Source organism: Rhinoderma darwinii, chromosome 5 (assembly GCF_050947455.1).
Source record: "Rhinoderma darwinii isolate aRhiDar2 chromosome 5, aRhiDar2.hap1, whole genome shotgun sequence".
Lineage (NCBI taxonomy): Eukaryota > Metazoa > Chordata > Amphibia > Anura > Rhinodermatidae > Rhinoderma > Rhinoderma darwinii.
Genome location: NC_134691.1, coordinates 268,299,182 through 268,318,437, shown reverse-complemented (window position 1 = coordinate 268,318,437; position 19,256 = coordinate 268,299,182). Strand labels below are relative to the sequence as shown.

At 41.0% G+C, this 19,256-nt stretch overlaps 1 protein-coding gene across 2 annotated transcripts in view; it reads right to left on the bottom strand.

The window, feature by feature from the left end:
* The window catches only part of MRPL3 (mitochondrial ribosomal protein L3), a 96,242-nt gene that overhangs the window by 53,372 nt on the left and 23,614 nt on the right, over positions 1-19,256 (bottom strand). For both annotated transcript variants that reach the window (XM_075828599.1, XM_075828598.1), the window contains exons 5-6: positions 16,195-16,294; positions 10,698-10,758 (exon numbers count right to left, since the gene is read on the bottom strand). In XM_075828599.1, coding sequence (XP_075684714.1) covers positions 10,698-10,758; positions 16,195-16,294 — 161 coding nt within the window. The remainder of the gene's footprint in view (positions 1-10,697; positions 10,759-16,194; positions 16,295-19,256) is intronic.

The window sequence follows — 19,256 nt, the reverse complement described above, 5'->3', positions numbered from 1 at the left end:
GAGCTCTGACCCCTGTTAAGATATATTAGGAGATTAACCTGCAGAGAATTTTGGACCTTTTTAGGTACACCTTTACATTTTACATATCAATTTTTTGTATTACCTAAAGGAACCTCAAGCTAACAGAATGACAGTGTCATTCATTCAATATAATTTCAACTAGTAGTAATTGCAACTTGCAGTAGACGGGCTCAGTCCATTTCTTGGAAGGTATATAGTAATTAAAACTGCACTAATGATATCAATGGCTACGCACTATAAAAGTTGTTTTATTATATATATATATATATATATATATATATATATAGATCTGTCATTTTTAGTCTCATATATATATATATATATATATATATATATATATATATATATATATATATACACACACACACACACACGCACACGCAAGCACGCACATATACATAATGAGCCGACAGTGGGTTTTACATCTTACGATAGACACATAGGGCTGAGTAATAGCATGATTTGTTAATTTATTCCAAAGCATTAACTCTATGTTGCCCAAGCCTAGCACAGCATAGATGTAACTTGAGAGCTATCCTGCCACTTGTCCTGTAGTTAGAGACAATGGGTTAACACGGTGAAGTGCTGTGCACACCCAGCGTCTCGGAGCACTTTCAATTTGTGTAGAGATGGAAACGGTGAATTATTAAAAGTCTTACAAGGCAGTTCTCGTCAAGTGATTTCTCTTCTGCTGGCCTGCACGCCATTGTTCGGATATCCATTTGCTGCTCTCTGTGCTCATAAACCCTTTAGATAGTAAGCAATAAACCGAAATTGCAACACCATTTTGTGAAGGACAGAGGGGCTTTTAGCAGGGACTGGTACTGCGAGGGCAGAACACACTGTATCCCTCCACAACAGATTTAGAACTGGGCTCATCCACACTTTACAGAAAACAGATGAGCCGTAATAAGGATGTCCGATACACGATTATACTGCAACTAGATCTCCTCCTATATTAGGATCAATGAAATATCAAAAAGGACAAATAATCCCATATTAACATTATAGAAATATACTAGTCGGGGCTGTGCTTTTCCTCTAAAACCAAACAAATCCCTTGGAAATTCAAGTGGAAGTTGACTTTTATACGTCCAGTGCTCGGCTTCTGCGTAGTAACTGGGTTTACAGGACTCCTATTCTCTTTCTAAAAGACTGTATTGCGCTAGATCCCTGCACAGTATTGTACCTTAGGAAAGAACTAACATAAATGTGAACAGAGCCTGTCAGGTCACCGTTGCCCTTTTTGACGGCCAGGATAGCATAGAACGATTCGATAGAAATTTAGCAGGATCAGTTACAAAATGGATCATAATGGATCCTGTAAAAACAGAAGACACGGTGCAGGTATGAACAACGCTTCCGACAAAAGAAAGGAGGGTCTGTTCATACGGTATTTGGCCATTACTTTAGGTGTGCATGTTTGAAGGGTGCCACTGAACGTATACAACGGTACACCTACATTGACTCCCATTATACAAAATATATCTAATAATAAATAATAATAAACAGGTGGACAGAGAAGTGGGGGAAAAGTAGACTATTTAGCCTAAACACTAACTTTGTATAAGAAAAAAAATGATCTATTAGTGCCCTCCAGCTCAGCTGTTTACAACCCAGTAAACAATTCCAGCAGTGGCGAGCAGGATAGCGATATTCTGCGCGACTGTACATCAAAGACACTACCTGCTAAATGTCACCTCCGTGCTATACCAGTGTTTCCAAAGCACCGCATGATACTGGCACAATCACTTTCATCCAGAAAGACAAAACCACCATGGGGATATGACCTTTCCAGCTTATAACTCCATTGTGAGTAAACAGCTGCTACAACCAGAGGCAATGCGGAAGAACAGTATATATATATATATATATATATATATATATATATATATATTTATTTTATCACAGGTGATCAATCCTTATCCCTTCTTCACTTACATACGTAAACTCCCAGGACTTTAGTTTAAGGAGTTTAACAAGATTTGGACGGGAATATTTGACTACACACAGTAAACTTCCGAACCAGTAATCCTACTAAAGGACACAGCGGTCAGCATCTCTCTGATGGTAAATGGCTGATAACATAGAGCAATGTTCAACAAATGCCAGGATATCTGACGTGCAATCAACAAATACTAACAAAAATGTATACACTTATTTGTGTGTACCTAGAATAATACATACACACTAAGGGCCTGTTCACATCAGCGTTAGCTTTCCGTTCCGGGGTTCCGTCTGAGGTTTCCGCCGGGTGAACCCCGCAACGGAAAGTGAAACTACAGCTTCCGTTTCCGTCACCAGTGATATCAATGGTGACGGAAACATTGCTAATGGTTTCCGTTCGTCACCATTCCGGCAGATTTCCGTTTTAACAACGGAATCAATAGCGGAGTCGACTGCGCTATTGATTCCGTCGGAAAACCGGAAACCTGCCGGAATGGTGACGAACGGAAACCATTAGCAATGCTTCCGTCACCATTGATATCAATGGTGACTCAAACGGAAGCTGTAGCTTCACTTTCACTTTCCGTTGCGGGGTTCACCCGACGGAAACCTCAGACGGAACCCCGGAACGGAAAGCGAACGGTGATGTGAACAGGCCCTTATTTACCTGCCAATGTATATGCCCAGTAGCACCTATGCAACCTGAATGACAAGGTATTCGGTCGTTTGACGATCTTTCTTTTCCAAGAGATCAGTTGTCAGCCCTGCCGTTGTATCACGGAATATAAAAATAATATGTTCCTGCATAATATTCTGACCTGATGCCATTCTATTTCTTGTAACTAGGAGCTTAAAGGGATTTTTGAGGACTTCTAATCTTGATGGCCTATGCTTAGGATATTTGACCCCCCCACAATCAGCATAATAAGTGGACCACCTACTAAATGTATAATTTTTACGGAACAACCACATCAGATGTCTGTACAAAAAAAAAAAAAAAAGGTAAAAGCGCTGTGATTTTTGCTAAAAGAAATTAATATGACTTTTGGAGAGTAACTTCGATGTAAAAAGGAAGCAGAAGACAAATTCTGAATATAGACTCATTACAGTACAAGGAAATAATTTCCTATAATTGACTTACCTGACTTAGGCTGCAATAGGGAGATGTATACAAGCAAAATTCTGATTAGAAATTATGACAGCTAAGGGCTTCACTCCGTTCAATTCTAAACTGTCTAAGACTGATCTACTAGAATTAATGTCAAGACAGCACTGACAAAGATCAAATATCACATACGGTAGAATAAAAGGTGAAAAACTTTAAGAGGACCCTTCACCTCTACTGACATGTCTGTTTTAGTACATATTGTACTTGCTTTCCTCATTTAACAGCAATTCTGGAACATCTTTTCTTAGAACTCTATGTTGCGCCATTCCTCTATTATTCCTCCTAGAAATTGATGAATTAATTGACAACTAGTTGTGACCAGTTGGGGGGGGGGGGGTGTCCCTACAGACTGACACTGTCCCACCAGTGCTAAGAGTTAGGCCCCATGAACACGAACGTAAAAACAGGGCCCATAGAACGTAATTACGGGCCCATAGACTTCTATTGGCCACGGGTGCCTCCCCGTATGCTAATGGGAAGGTGCCCGTGCCGTTGAAAAATATAGAAAATGTCCTATTTTAGGCCGTAATTACGGCACGGGCAGGCCCATAGAAGTCTATGGGGCTCCCGTAATTATGGGTGACTACGTGTGTGCACCCGTAATTACGGAGCGTTGCTAGGCGACGTCAGGGGATAGTCACTGTCCAGGGTGCTGAAAGAGTTAAACGATCGGCAGTAAGTCTTTCAGCACCCTGGACAGAAACTACCGATCACAATACAGATCAACCTGTAAAAAAATTTTTTAAAAAAAAGACGTTCATACTTACCCAGAACTCCCTGCTTCTTCCTCCAGTCCGGCCTCCTGGGATGACGTTTCAGCCCATGTGACTGCCGCGTCATGCAGGGAGGTCGGGCTGGATGTCGAAAGAAGGACGCGTCACCAAGACAACGGCCGGGTAAGTATGAATTTCTTTTACTTTTACTGCGGAAAGGGCGGTCCCTTCTCTCTACCCTGCACTGATAGAGAGAAGGGCTGCCGATTAGTGCAGTGCAAGTTTGCAGCGAAAACGTGCCCGTAAATACGGGTGGAATACTGGTGACACCAGACCCATAATTACGGGCACGGGTCCGTAAATACTGGTGCAATACAGGTCGACTACGTGTGACCAAGGACCCGTATTTACGGAAGGAAAAAAATATGTTCGTGTGCATGAGGCCTGAGACTGTATAGTGATACACCCCATTGACGAGGAGACTAGTAACACCCAGTTGTCAATTTATTTATAAATTTATAAGAGGAATAACAAAGGAACGGCACAACTTAAAGTTCTAGAAAAAGAGCGGACAGATCCTCTTTAAGTACAACAAAGTGATAAGATGTAATCACATAATACATGTATTGAAAGGTTGACAACAATATAATACCCAGCAATGAATCAACTTTCTACCAAAATTGATTTGAGCAATGAGGGTGACCCTAAGGGCTAGTTTACACTGAGCATTTAGTCGTTTTTTTCGGGAACTGTGCCAAAAAAAAATGACGAAATCGCTTCCCATCGATTTCAATGGAAGGCGGAGGCGTTTTTTCCCCCGTTGGCGGTAAAAATAAGAGACATGCCCTTTCTTCGGGCATTTCCGTCTCTGACCTCCCATTGACATCAATTGGAGGGAGATTATTCCAACAGCCCAACACCCCTCCCCCCCACAATGCAACCGGAGGGTGCCGACTGTTGTCTTGGCTTCCCAGGGGCCTAATAAAGGCCCCCAGGTCTGCCTTCTGTCTGCCTCTGCTAAGCCTCCGGCAGGGCTTAGCAGAAGCCTGCAAAAACAACAATATACTGCAATACATTTGTATTGCAATGTATTGTACCAGCGATCTAACGATCTCTGGTTCAAGTCCCCTAGGGAGACTAATAAAATGTGTAAAAAAAATACAAAAAATATATTTTTCAAGAGTGTAAAAAAAATACAATGTAAATAAACAAAACTGGTATCAACACGTCCGTAAAAGTCCGAACTATTAAAATATAGAATTATTTAACTCGCACGGTTAACGGCGTAAAAAAAATGTAAACTTAAAACAACCAAATCACTGTTTTTTGGTCACATTTGTGCCAAAAAAACGACAAAAAAAAAAACTGATCAAAAAAAAGTGATCAAGAAATCGTATGTACCAAAAAAAACCTCTGGCTCGTCCTGCAAAAAAATAAGCCCTCAACCCGCTCAATCGACGGAAAAATAAAAAAAAAAGTTATAGCTCTCGGAATGTGGTGAAACAAAATTTTTTTTTTAAACAAATAGTTCTTCCTTTTCTAAAAGTAGTAAAACCCTATATAAATTTGGTATCATCGCAATCGTATTAAGACACAGAATAAATTTAAGTTGTCGTTTTTACCGTATGGTGAAATCCGTAAAAACAAAACCCAAAAAACAAAATGGAGAATTACATTTTTCCCAATTCCACCCTACAAATAATTTTTCCCCATTTCCAAGTACATAAAATAAGCCCTTACAGCACTCTATTGAGGGGAAAATAAAAACGTTACGGCTCCTGGAAGACGGGGAGTGAAAAACAAAAACGTGAAAATGAAAACTGTCAGGGTCGTTAAGGGGTTAATGAAAGGTTAGGTTATTTATGTAACTCCCCTATCCATTCATTATAGTTGCTTCAAATAAGGGCATTTCACTTTAAGTATAGAAATAATAGTCTGTAGATTCAAAGGTGAATTCAGTAAAATATCAGTTTTTTTACGGTAAGTCATGAAAAAAAAGCAAGTGTAGTATAGAGGGGCAGTCTCTTAAGCTCTGTTTTCGTCAGGGTGCTATCCGTTTTTTTTAACTGATGGCACACTGACCCATTCCTTTCTATGGCCCCATGCACATGACCGTAGTTTTCACGGATCAAGCCGCAAAACTAAGAGCAGGTCCTATTCCTGTCTGTTTCACCCATTCAAGTGCACGGCGACGTGAAAACCACGGACAGCACACGGATGCCATCAGTGTGCGGTCCGTGTTTTGCGCATCCGTTATTTATGGACCGCAAAATACAAACGGTCATGTGCATGTAGTCTAATACAGAAGGCACGACTACCGATGACTTCTTATGTACATGTGGATAAATGTACTGAAACGGTGGTTGGCTGACCGGTGTTTCGTAGGCATCTTGATCTTACCCAGCAGAACAGAAAGGATTTGCTGCAAATGCGATTTGTCATTGGCGCAATATGGGAATGTATAAGAAAGAAACGCTATACAACTGCTTGTTTTCTCTATGGGATATACAGAAGAAAATATGGTACTTAAAAAAATGATCTTAGCTGCATGCAGAATACCAGAAATAATCTTCCGTTTCCAATTCCCACATTCCCACTTTCCACGGTGCAGGCGGCCTAAAATATTAGCTTTTTATTAAATCGTACAATACAGTATAAATTCCTTTGGGTTCTGTGCATGCTCTACCATCTTTACAGTATGATTTGTCTGCCTGGTAAAACTCCTTTCAGTGTTCGCTGTGTAAGACTGAAAACCTTCATAAAATAGAAATGATGTGCCAGACTCGATCAATCACTGAAGGCGCTTACTGCCGCTCTCGTCCTGGGTGATTCAGGGATAATAATCAAGGAAACAGCACGGAGCCAGGAATATTCCAACAAAGGCTGAGAAAATATTCACATTAGAGATGAAGGCGCATTTTTGGCTGTAAACATACATTTTTAGGATTACGCACATATAGAGAAATGTAACTATAACGTAAAAGAAAAAAGAAAGATTAAATACGCATATCAGGTGACTGAGTGGAGTTTCACATGGAAAATATTATGTATAGAGTTTTAAACAAAAGGGTTCAACAGCTGGGGTTGGAATGTTTTCCGACCCCAGGTGTGTTCAGGAGGCTGCTCGGAGATCAGGAGCTGTTCCTTACAGCTCCTGCTTAGAGAATGAGCGCTCACACGAGCGCTCATCAGCCTGATCTACAGCGACACCAAAAGACGGCGCTGTAGACTGGGGACCTGCATTGCCTGACATCAAAAGACGGTGGGCGGTCGGGAAGGGGTTAAAGGCTTAGGAAACCTTTTCAGGTGTTTTGTGTTGATTAGCTGATTAGAGTGCGACATCATGAGTCTGCAATCTTCAACTTTTACCCAATATTCTAATTTTCTGAGAGACTAAATTTTCGGTTTTCATTAACTGTTAGCTATAACCTTCAACATTAAAAGAAAAAAATGCTGGAAATAGATCACTCTGTGTGCAATGAATATATATAATATGAGTTTCACTTTTTGAATTGCATTACTGAAATAAATTAACTTTTTGATGATATTCTAATTCATTGAGAAGGACTAAATATAAATATATATATTACGTAACCTTATGTTAAAAAATTGGTCACATTTGACATTGAACCCTAGAATTGGGATGCTGGTGGGCTCATCACTGCGTATGGTGTCTAAAAGAGCTCCTAATCTCAAAGATATCTTGGTTGATTCGGAATTCAGGAGAAAAACAAGAGAAACTCAGGCCACGTTTAAATGTGGAACCTGTCCCTATTGTAAATATGTCCTGAAAACGGATGCATTTATGGATGCCAAGGGGAAAAAGGAGTATGGAGTACAAACTTTTATTAATTGTCATTCTTGTATGGTGGTATACTGTATCACCTGCCCCTGCAACAAAATGTACATAGGGAAGGAAAACTATACGTGAACTTCAGATATGTATTGGTGAACACATATCTGATGTTAAAAAGGGTGAAATGAAAAGTCCTTTGGCAGCCCTATCACCATCAATCTCCCTCTGGTTTAAAATGTATGGGGAGATAACATCTATTTAACCCCTTAATGACCGGGCCATTTTGCACGTTAATGACCAAGGATTATTTTTTGTTTTTTCATGGTCGCATTCCAAGAGTCGTAACTTTTTTTTTATTCCGTCGACATCGCCGTATAAGGGCTTGTTTTTTGCGGGATGAGTTGTATTTTGTAACTGTACCATTTTTAGATGCTTACAATATATTGATTAACTTTTATTAACTTTATTTTAGGAGAGTATTGAAAATAAGCAGCTATTCCAGCATTAATTTTCACGTTATAAAATTTACGCCGTTTACTATGCAGCGTAAATAACATGTTAACTTTATTCTATGGGTCGGCACGATTACGGGGATACCAAATATGTAAAGGTTTTATATGTTTTCCTACATTTGCACAATAAAACCCATTTTAGAAAAAAATTACTTGTTTTTGCATCGCCGCATTCCAAGAGCCGTAACGTTTTTATTTTTCCGTCGATGTGGTCGTATGTGGGCTTGATTTTTGCGGGCCAATGTGTAGTTTTCATTAGTACTATTTTGGGGTACATAGGACTTATAGATTAACTTTTATTTAATTTTTTATGGGGGGAATGGGAGAAAAGAGAGAATTTTGCTGTTGTCTTTTGCGTTTTTTTTGGACGCCGTTCATCCGGCGGTTTAATTAATGTGTTCATTTTATTGGTCAAGTTGTTACGATCGCGGGGATACCTTATATGTGTATGTGTGATTTGTTTTGACACTTTTACTGAATTAAACCACTTTTTGGGCAAAAAAAGTAGTTTTATTTGATTTTGACTGTAATTATTATTATTTTTTTTTCAACAAACTTTATTTAACAGATTGACATTTTTTTGTTAAGTCCCACCAGGGGACTTCACTATGCGATCTGCCGATCGCATATATAATGCTTTGGTATACTTAGTATACCAAAGCATTATTGCCTGTCAGTGTAAAACTGACAGGCAACCTGTTAGGTCATGCCTCCGGCATCGCCTAACAGGCAGTTGCGGAAGACAGACCTGGGGGTCTTTGTTAGACCCCCGGCTGTCATGGAAACCCGACGGCGACAAGAGATTTGTTTGGGGGGGCGCCGATCGGGTCACAGAGGGAGCTCCCTCCCTCTGTCAAACACATTAGATGCCGCTGTCACTATTGACAGCGGCATTTAATGGGTTAAACTGCCGGAATCGGAGCGCGCTTCGATTCCGGCAGTTGCAGCAGGAGCCAGGCTGTGTATAACAGCCGTGCTCCTGCCGCTGATCGCGTGGGTACACTGGCAGTACCCGCGTCATCACAGGACGGATATATCCGTCCTCCTGTGCGAACTAGCAGCTGCTGAGGACGGATATATCCGTCCTTCGGCGTTAAGGAGTTAAGAGGAGAGGAGGAGACAGAAATAGAGTACTTCTGCAAAAGGAGACTATGTGGATATATACACTGGGCACATTGATGCCAGGTGGATTGAATAATGAGATCAAATTTAATATGTTCTTATGATATTGGGAAAAAATCCCACCCCCCCCCCCGCCCCTTCCCCTTTTTCTTACATAGGATTATCGGTTTGATGACTCTATACCAGTGTCTAAACCAATCCCTTAATTATTGCCTTGTGTGATTAATGCGCTCTCTAGTCACCCCATTGCGGGCCGATCCCTGCATCCCCTCATTTCCGTGGGTTGATGGGGACCCGGTCTGGGATGGCATATGCTTATCCTTGACTGGCTCCCTGCCATCTCCATTCTAATTGTGCTTTTCGGTTATTATGCAACTTTGTCAGACTATTAGACTCTTTACCTAGGTGCGGATAAATAATATACATACAAGCTCTAAAATTTAGCAAGATGCAGGCCACGTCCTCAAAACGCGCTTCCCAAAACACGATTCAATATTCAAGACATGTTAAACAGGTCCATTACCAACATTTTTGGCATGACAGGAAGATATATACGCTGAGCCTAATAGACAGTGACATTTTAAATAGAGGAAAACAAATGCAACCTTTCGCTTTGAGGTGCAAGTTGGACATTTTTATCATGTGTTGCATCAAAATGCTACTCAAAATTATTGATTTCGCATACTGACAACATTCAAATTGTTAGAATTTCAGGAAAATAGAAAAGAGGTCTCTTAAAGAGATAGAAAGAGAAATTAAACAGCTGGAGAAATATCAGAAAATGGCAGTTGTCCGATATTCCAGAAACTAAATATCTGATCAGTGTACTCTGGCCTGTCCCTTTAAAGGGGTTTCCCCAATTTATAAATTTCTGGCATATCTACAGGATATGCCATAAATATCTGATAGGTGCAGATAACTACAGAACAGGGGTCACATGACCCCGCGTCCCAGCCGCTGCATCCAGGTCGATATGCCAGAGGCCGCTGCACTTTCTCTGCGGTTTATGTAACAGAACAGAATGGAGAGAGCAGTTCATTCTCTGCCTGAGTGCGTTGGCTACCTCAACAGATGGGACAGGGTTCGATGATCGCTGTTTCCTAAAAAGGTTGGGATTCCCAGAGTTGGGACTGACATCTATCAGACATATTATTGTCAATAATTGCAAATTCCATGTCATAGAATGTCTAAATTGGAAATACCCATGGTGCAGACTTGCTGCAGATTATGATATATTCAAGCCTTCCCACTCCATAGCATTATCTGTTGTCTCCAATATCAAGAAAAGTTTCTAAGGTGGATAACAAATATTGTTAGGATTTACTAAAAATACAAATAGAACCTTTACAAGAATTTTGCCAAAAAACACTGCACTATATTGAAGGATTCATAATGAAAGCATAAAAAGAAAGACTTACGTTTTAGCAGTGACATCCACATACTGTCCAGGCCTGAAATGTCCAGCATAAAGGGGAGTACCTAGATGGGGAAGCAAAACCCAATGTAAATATAAAATGTACTCAAAACACTACTAAAGAAAACTTAGAGGCTCTGTCACCAGATTTTCAAACCCCTATCTCCTATTGCAGCAGATCGGCGCTGCAATGTAGATTACAGTAACGTGTTTTTTTTTTTTTAAACGAGCATTTTTGGGCAAGTTATGAGCATTTTTATATTTATGCAAATGAGCCTTTCTTAAGTACAACTGGGCGTGTTGTTTAAAGTTAAGTCCAAGTGGGCGTGTATTGTGTGTGTACATCTGGGCGTTTTTACTTGTTTTACTAGCTGGGCGTTGTGAATAGAAGTGTATGATGCTGACGAATCATCATCCACTTCTCTTCGTTAACACCCAGCTTCTGGCAGTGCACAGACACACAGCGTGTTCTCGAGAGATCACGCTGTGACGTCACTCACTTCCTGCCCCAGGTCCTGCATCGTGTCGGACGAGCGAGGACACATCGGCACCAGAGGCTACAGTTGATTCTGCAGCAGCATCGGCGTTTGCAGGTAAGTCAATGTAGCCTCTGTCGCCTGGTGCCGATGTGTCCTCGCTCGTCCGACACGATGCAGGACCTGGGGCAGGAAGTGATGTCACAGCGTGATCTCTTGAGAACACGCTGTGTGTCTGTGCACTGCCAGAAGCTGGGTGTTAACGAAGAGAAGTGGATGATGCTGATTCGTCAGCATCATACACTTCTATTCACAACGCCCAGCTAGTAAAACAAGTAAAAACGCCCAGATGTACACACACAATACACGCCCACTTGGACTTAACTTTAAACAACACGCCCAGTTGTACTTAAGAAAGGCTCATTTGCATAAATATAAAAATGCTCATAACTTGCCCAAAAATGCTTGTTTTAAAAAAAAAAAACACGTGACTAATCTACATTGCAGCGCCGATCTGCTGCAATAGGAGATAGGGGTTTGAAAATCTGGTGACAGAGCCTCTTTAAGCAAACTACTGGCATGTTTAACAAGCAAACAAAGAAACTTGGATAGAGTTATGAAAACCAGCGCAAGAGAAAGAGGAGCAGTTGTTCATAGCAACCAAGCAGATTGCAGCTTTAAAGAGGAAAAAAAAAAAAGGGCCTCTGAAAAATGAGAGCTGAAACCGGATTGGATGCTAAGGGCTATTGCTCCACCTTTACTTTGCACCAGTATAGATACATCTTAAATGCTTATTATATTTAAAGGGAAAGTATTAGCTGAATTAAAACTATACCTTAAAGAGGCTCTGCCACCTCATTATGAGTGCCCTACCTCCTACATAATCTGATCGGCATATATAAACAGGAGAAACAAAGAGTCCATAGCTATCAAAAGAAGGTTGAAAAATAGAAAATCTTTATTACAAATCAAAAGAACATAAGAATCTAAAACAGGCCTTTATAACTGGATCACAATATGACACAATATGTCACAAATATAGGTGGACAAAATAGAATATATATATATATATATATATATATATATATATATATATATATATATAGAGACACATCAATCATTAATCCTAAACTTAGCAAGGTATGCCCAGATAGAGAGTGTGTGTCAGATAAGACAGGCAGTAAAGTTAGAGTCTACACTGAATGAGCATAGACAGTGTAAATAGAGTGTAGATGACCTAACATAACCTCCATATTCTGCTTACCCATATTTCCGTAGTGTAGTGGTATGACCCAGTGAATAAGGTAGCGCCCCCAATCCATAATCTGATCGGCGCTTATTTTGAAAAACAATCATTTTTAAGCAAGTTATGAACAATGTTAGATTTATGACAATTAGTTTCTTAATAGACAACTGGGCGGTTTTTAACTTTTGACCAAGTGGGCGTTGTAAAGAGAAGTGTATGACGCTGACCAATCAGCGTCATACACTTCTCTCCATTCATGTCTATTTGTGCTCAGCACAGCGTTATCTCGCGAGATCACGCTGTGCTGTTACATACGCCCACATTAACTTTATTGAAGCTTCTTGAGAGTGAATAGACATTGCCTCCAGCCAGGACGCGATGTCTATTCACACGCCCGACACTTCGGTAAAGTTTTCGTGGGACTTACACAGCACAGCGTGATCTCACAAGATCACGCTGTGCTGTGATTATCATATTGTAAGGGTGCTTTGTTGCAACAGGGACTGGTGCACTTCACAAAATAGATGACATTATGAGGAAGGAAAATTATGTAGCGATATTGAAGCAAGACATTAAAGTGCAAATGGGTCTTCCAAATACACAATGATGCCAAGCATACTTCCAAAGTTGTGGCAAATCTGCTTAAAGAAAAACTAACTTTTCAGAATAAACGGTCATATGTGTGTACTTTACAAATAACACTATTTCTGGAAATTCTGAGAGTTGTAAATGGAATTTTTTTTATCAGTTTTCCCCTCTGCAGGCTCTCCCTCTAATTCTCAGTTGTCTCTGAGCTAGTAGGTGGAGCTTAGGCTATCATGTCTTCTATACACTGCACACAGAGATAAGAAGAGAAGAATCCTGCTCTTCTATCTATTAAATATATAGAAGGAGCAACAACATGGAGGAGATTATGAAGCAGTAATGAGAAGTGTTGCTGTTAATCCAGCACTGGGGTGACATAACTCTTACCAGCAGCCTGTGTCTCCTCTCTGCTCCTGCACTCATTTCCATAGACTTCTATGGGCAGTGTGCATGTGTCTCACTATGCTCCCCCTCCTCTCCTTATAGACTTCCATGTGCAGCAGTGTGTCTGTGTCTCTTTATCTCCCTGGCCGCTCCTCCTGCTACCCCTCCATAGACTTCTAAGTGTGGCAGCATATGTGTCTCTCTCTCTGCTACTACTCCCTCCTCTCCAAAAACTTCTATGGGCAGGTTGTGAAGAGACACATCCCCACTTTAAGAAGTCAGTCTCCTCTGCTCTGTAACTAGAGACAGATTTTGTTTGACAACATGGGTTGGACAGCAAATTATGGGAAGGGAGACAACTAGTGGCAGCAACTTCACAGAATTTGCATGGATAAAACTACATTTTAACAGTAAATAAAGTTGATATATATCAGGTATACTATTAGATTAGCAGAAGTTATTTGAGAAGTCAGTGTCCATTTAAGGACAACAAAGTGAAGGTAACGGAGTGGCTATCACAAAGCTCTAAACCTCAATTAAATAGCAAATTTATGGTCAGAACAGAAAAAGCATGTGCGAGCAGGCAGGCCTTCAAACCGGACTCTGTTACACCAGTTCTGACAAGAGAAATGGGCTATAATTTCATCAACTTATTGTGAGAAGGCTGCCCAAAATGTGTGACCCAAGTTCGAGACAATTTAAAGGCAATGCTACCAAATACGTGCATGTAAACTTCTGAGCTACTGGAAATGTCATGACAGAAATAAAATCTTAAATAAATCACTATCTAGTATTATTCTGACATTTCACATTCTTGAAATATAGCAGTGATCCTAACTGACCTAAGAGAGGGAATGTGACCTAGAATTAAAGATAATCTGTCAGCAGCTTTGAGGCCCCAGAGCAATATAGGGGATGAGGAGGGCATTGTAACTATACTTTTGTCTCGATTATGCAAGTTGCATGACCGAAAAATCGATGTTAGATTGCCCCGGCGCAGTAGTTGCAAATGCCACGGAGTCGGGCACTTTATGTGGAAATGCTCCTGGCTTCTCCTCACAGCACGCATACAGCCCTACCGATCTGCTCTGAGTGAGGGCTCTAGCGGTCTACTGATTGGCCGATATAGCCCTCACTCAGAGCAGAGTGTAGCACTTGCGACCACAGGGGAAATTCTCGGTCATGCAACTTGTATGACTGAGATCAAAGATGTGTTTACAATGCCCTCTCCTTCCCTATATCGCTTTGTCAGTGGTTTTGAGACCTTCAAACTGCTGGTAGATCCCCTTTAAATGTCAGCAATTGTGAAAAACGGAGCTAAGGTGGGTACGGTGTATGTAAACTTCCTACTTTAACTGCATCTCCATGCGGACATCGGCATAAGTGGTATCTAAGATGGCAATTTTTCCAAAATGTTACACATTGATGCAAAATTGCATGAAGGCGCCCATGAGTGAAAAGTGATAGATGGCTTCTTTCAGAAAATATGGGTAAATTGTTTAAGCAGCGAGAGGGTTAAAGGGCCATGTCCACCTTTGCAACCAATTTAAAATAAAAAGAAGAAAAAAAAAAGGGAAGTAGCAGCAGTTTTGATTAAGAATATCCTTTGGTTCTGTATCTATAGCTCCAATGCAGACCTATGCATCGCCATGGTAACAGACCCTGGTGTAGTCTGATCCTGCAGTCATACTCCCTTTTATCTGTTCCTACTTCTTGCGAAGCAACTGAACGCATGTTAAAAAAAGGTTATGTTAAACAGATGCGTGCAGGATCACATTACACAGAGTTCGTTTGTTACCATGGGGATGCAGAGGTTTGCATAGAAGCTGTACACACAACGTGGTACAACATTTTTAAAGGCCATTTGCAAAGTTACTTAATTTTTCATTTCAGATGCATTGGGATAAAAGCAAAAAATATCGCTACAGAGATGCACATAGCCTTTAAAGGGAACCTGTCACCAGCATTTCACCTATTGAACTTTACTTATGCCTCACTGGACGCGGCTATCAAAAGTTAATTGCCGTTATCCCCTCTCAAACTCCTCCTCCGACTGTAAATAACGGTCTGCAAACATTTAGCGCTTTTTATTGTAACAATCCGGTGCCCCTTAGTGCGCACACACCAGAAGAGGACATCAATGCACAAGCGCAGGATTTTGTGTGCTGGAGGAAGGCGACGAGCTGTCAATCAAAAGTAAGGAGGCGGGATTACCTCGGGAAGACTTGAGGAATGAAGATATGACTCTTATGCTCATTAGCATACGGTGTGGGAACACTAAAAAGCTGAATACTAAAGCTACAGAGCCGACTAAGGACACCATGCACACGCCAGTATTTTCCTCTATCCCGAAATACTTTACGTAAATACGGATCAGTAAGCATCCACATATACGGTATATACGGATCCTTACTAAAAGAGGGAGGTTGCAAATGATGTCATCAACATGTTGCCTAGCAATGCTTCCATAAATATGTATGCACATCAGTAGTCGTCCGTATTAACGGAAGCTCCCATAGACTTCTATGGGAGAGTCCTTGTCGTAATTACTGACAAGAACAGGACAGGTTCTATCATTTTTTCAGCATTAAAAATACTGAAAGGTGTCCGTGGCCAATAGAAATGAATGGGTCCGTAATTACGGATGAAAAATACGGTCGTGTGCATGGAGCCCAAGTAGACAATTGTAGGTTATATAGAAATGATTTTTCACCCACTACCACCAGTTATTGCTGGTTTAATAGGTGAAATGCTGGTGACAGGTTCCCTTTAAGAAAGTTAAAAATTTAGCAGTTCTTATAATGCTTTACCTGGCTTGAGAATGGCATTGTCAGACACTCTGAATACACTGATTTTCTGCTTAGGTGGGACTCCGGCCTCGCTGTAAAATTCCAGTACAGATTCTGGTTTCTGTGATGTGAAAGTGAATAAAAAAAAAAGTTAATAAAATTAAAAACATTAAGAAAAAGCTAGAGAAAATGGTGCCCACAACAAACCTAAGGCCTCATGCACACTTCCGTTGGCCTTTGAACGGCCGCTAATGATATGGCTTCCGTGTGCAGTCCGTTGTTTCATGGACCAAGTCGATGCAAAGGCCGAGAATGTTCTGTCAAAAACGGGCAGGAGTAGCACCTGCACTATTTTTGACGGAACCGCCGCACGGTTCAGGGTGGTATCAGTTAAAACAACGGATAGAACCCTGATGAAAAAAAGTGAAGTGGGCATGAGGCCGAAGGTTAAAATTACCGTTTACCAGCCGTTTCAGAGATTCAGGGAGGTTTTCATACAGGCAGCTCCTTCAGCATGGCTGCACGTTCAGGTCCCAAGAAGCAGTTGTCAGGAGCCCCTGGCTACTTGCACAGAGAACTCTGCATATGGAGTTTTTTTGCTGTACAGCTTTTTAGGTGGCTCATTACAACCGCCGCTCGGATCCTGAAAGTGCAGCCCTGCTCAAGGAGTCCCCTGTAGAACGACCCACATGGATCTCTAGAAAGGCAGGGAAAAGGTAAGTAAAACTTTGGAGGTGAGGTGGGTGTCTTGCCTCCTGGTAAAAGTAGATTTTTATAGGCAGTTTTAAACATGTGATCAACCATCTTCAGAGAAGTCATGTTAGCCTAGTTCGGACAAAATAGACATATGTGCCTTCTGGTAGTTTGGAACCAAAGCACGGAAAATTCAGGGAAATCTTCGGTATTAAAACTCTACTCCCCTTCTTAAAGGGGTATTTTGACCAAAGACATATAATGCATATCCAAATTGCTGTTTTAAGGCATACATTTATATTGTTTGAGGGTTCCACTTAATATATCGGTTAGAGAGGATTATATTAAAAGGGGTTATTTTTCCATCAGGACAGAATCCTTATCCAGATCGCTTATTTCAATAAGTCCGATTAGAATACACAAGGTAAATTTTCCATTCACATCTGTAAAAGAGGAAAAATGTGTTGGCCCCTCCTGCAGGATATCTATAGGCACTGAGCTAATTCAGTGTGTACAGAAGAAGTAGGAGAAGCAGAACACAGAGTAAAAAAATAAAATAATATCAGAACCAAATAAGAAACCGTAGTCAATGGACAACCATATCAACTGCAAAAACAGATCGGTGGGGGTTGTATCCCACAATGGACTGTACGAAAAAAGGTTATTAACAGTTTTAGAGTTAAAACGATTGGATGCCAGCAGTCGTAGCTGTGCACCAATCACTGGTGGGGACCAGAAGTCGGGAAGCATGCCCAATACGCAGGAGAAGAGGGACAGAAAACGGCTGCCAGGATCAGTAAAAAGTTGGCCGGCAGATGAAGACAAAGTAAAAAAGTAATAGTGCCCACGTAATGAGCGCCACGGGATGTGCTCGATACTAAAGTCAAGTCGGCTTCACTTCCAAAGGCATAGGACCAGCAGGGATACCCACCCTCCTTGTGCCATCTGCATGTGAGTTGGGACACAGGTGGGGAGCAGGAGGGTCGACCCTTCGGCTGGTTGGTGACATTTTGTCAGGGAGACAATGGAGCAGTGAGGTTGACACCGAGCGCCCACCAGAAATGTCAGCAAGCGTAAAGACAGTCTGCTGAACCAACAGGGGTGTCTGCCTCCTACGGAAACTAAACGAAGCCTGTATAAGCTCAGTATCTGTAGGAGGTGTATATCCAGTAGGAGGGGCAACAACAAGTGGCGCAACATAGGTGCGGTTAATTTCTAACTGCAAAAGCGGTCGTGTATTCTTCTCCTGTGTCAACCACTGACTGACATAAATTGCTCGCTCACTTTTAAAAGGAGGTTCTACAGAAGCTGCCGTGTGCATTACACAGTGCTGCGTCCTAGTTGCCTAATTTTGGGGAAATAAAGACAGAGTGGAAAACTGATCCCCCTGAACACCAGTGTGAATGAAGTCAATGGTTTAACTTGATGAACATTTGTCTTAACTTGTTAATAACCTTCCATTTTTTTTTTTTATGCAAATGCTGACAAATTATTACTAAACATTGCATGTACTGCTAGCGAAATAGGCTGCTTTTATAAAGCAACACATGCACTAATATATAATTATATAAATATAATATATTAGCATACACATGTAGACTGCACATAGGTCTGCAGTCTGATATTGAACCAAAACAACTGGAATTGGGAGAACAATCCTAATTTCTCAGCAAGCAATTTAGTGGGTCATCTGTGGTCACACTTGAATAATCCCATGTATTAGGACAGGTCACATGAAAGAAAAGCCAACACAACGTGCTGTAGCCAGGAAAACGAAAAAGAAAATGCAGCAGAAATCTTCATACAAAGTCCAATGCATGCAGAAAGTAAAAACTCGGTTATTCGCTATTACGTGGTATTCCGTTGACTCACATTAACACAGGAGATATCATGTATGAAATAGGGCCAAAATTACTCAGTCAATGTAAAGGAAGAAAGAGAACACAGTGACACGGAAAGTGTAGAACATTAACACCTGAAGCAGTCAGGAGCAGAGATCAAATCCAATCCAGTAAGGGTACAGTAAAAAAAATAAAAAAATTCTGCATTTTGGTGGCTGTGGTATATTACTGCAAAAAAACAAAAAAGGAACATAAAATCCACTAAGGACTATTCTTATCATATAAACAAGTATCCTGATTTGCTATTTATGCCCAGTCGTTTACATGAAATCACATACCAGGATCAATCTGGCAGATTGGTGCAGGAGACAAGTGCCAGACTATCAGATGCCATATTAAAAGGAATTTTAGAGGATATAGAGGGCTTAAAGCAGCCTTTAAAACAGAAGTTGGCTTCTCGTTGGCTTCTCTAGCCCCTGGCTATTAGCGGTTATGGTGGGGGAAACCACATTTGGCGAGACATTTCCACTACAGCAAGCAATGCAGGGA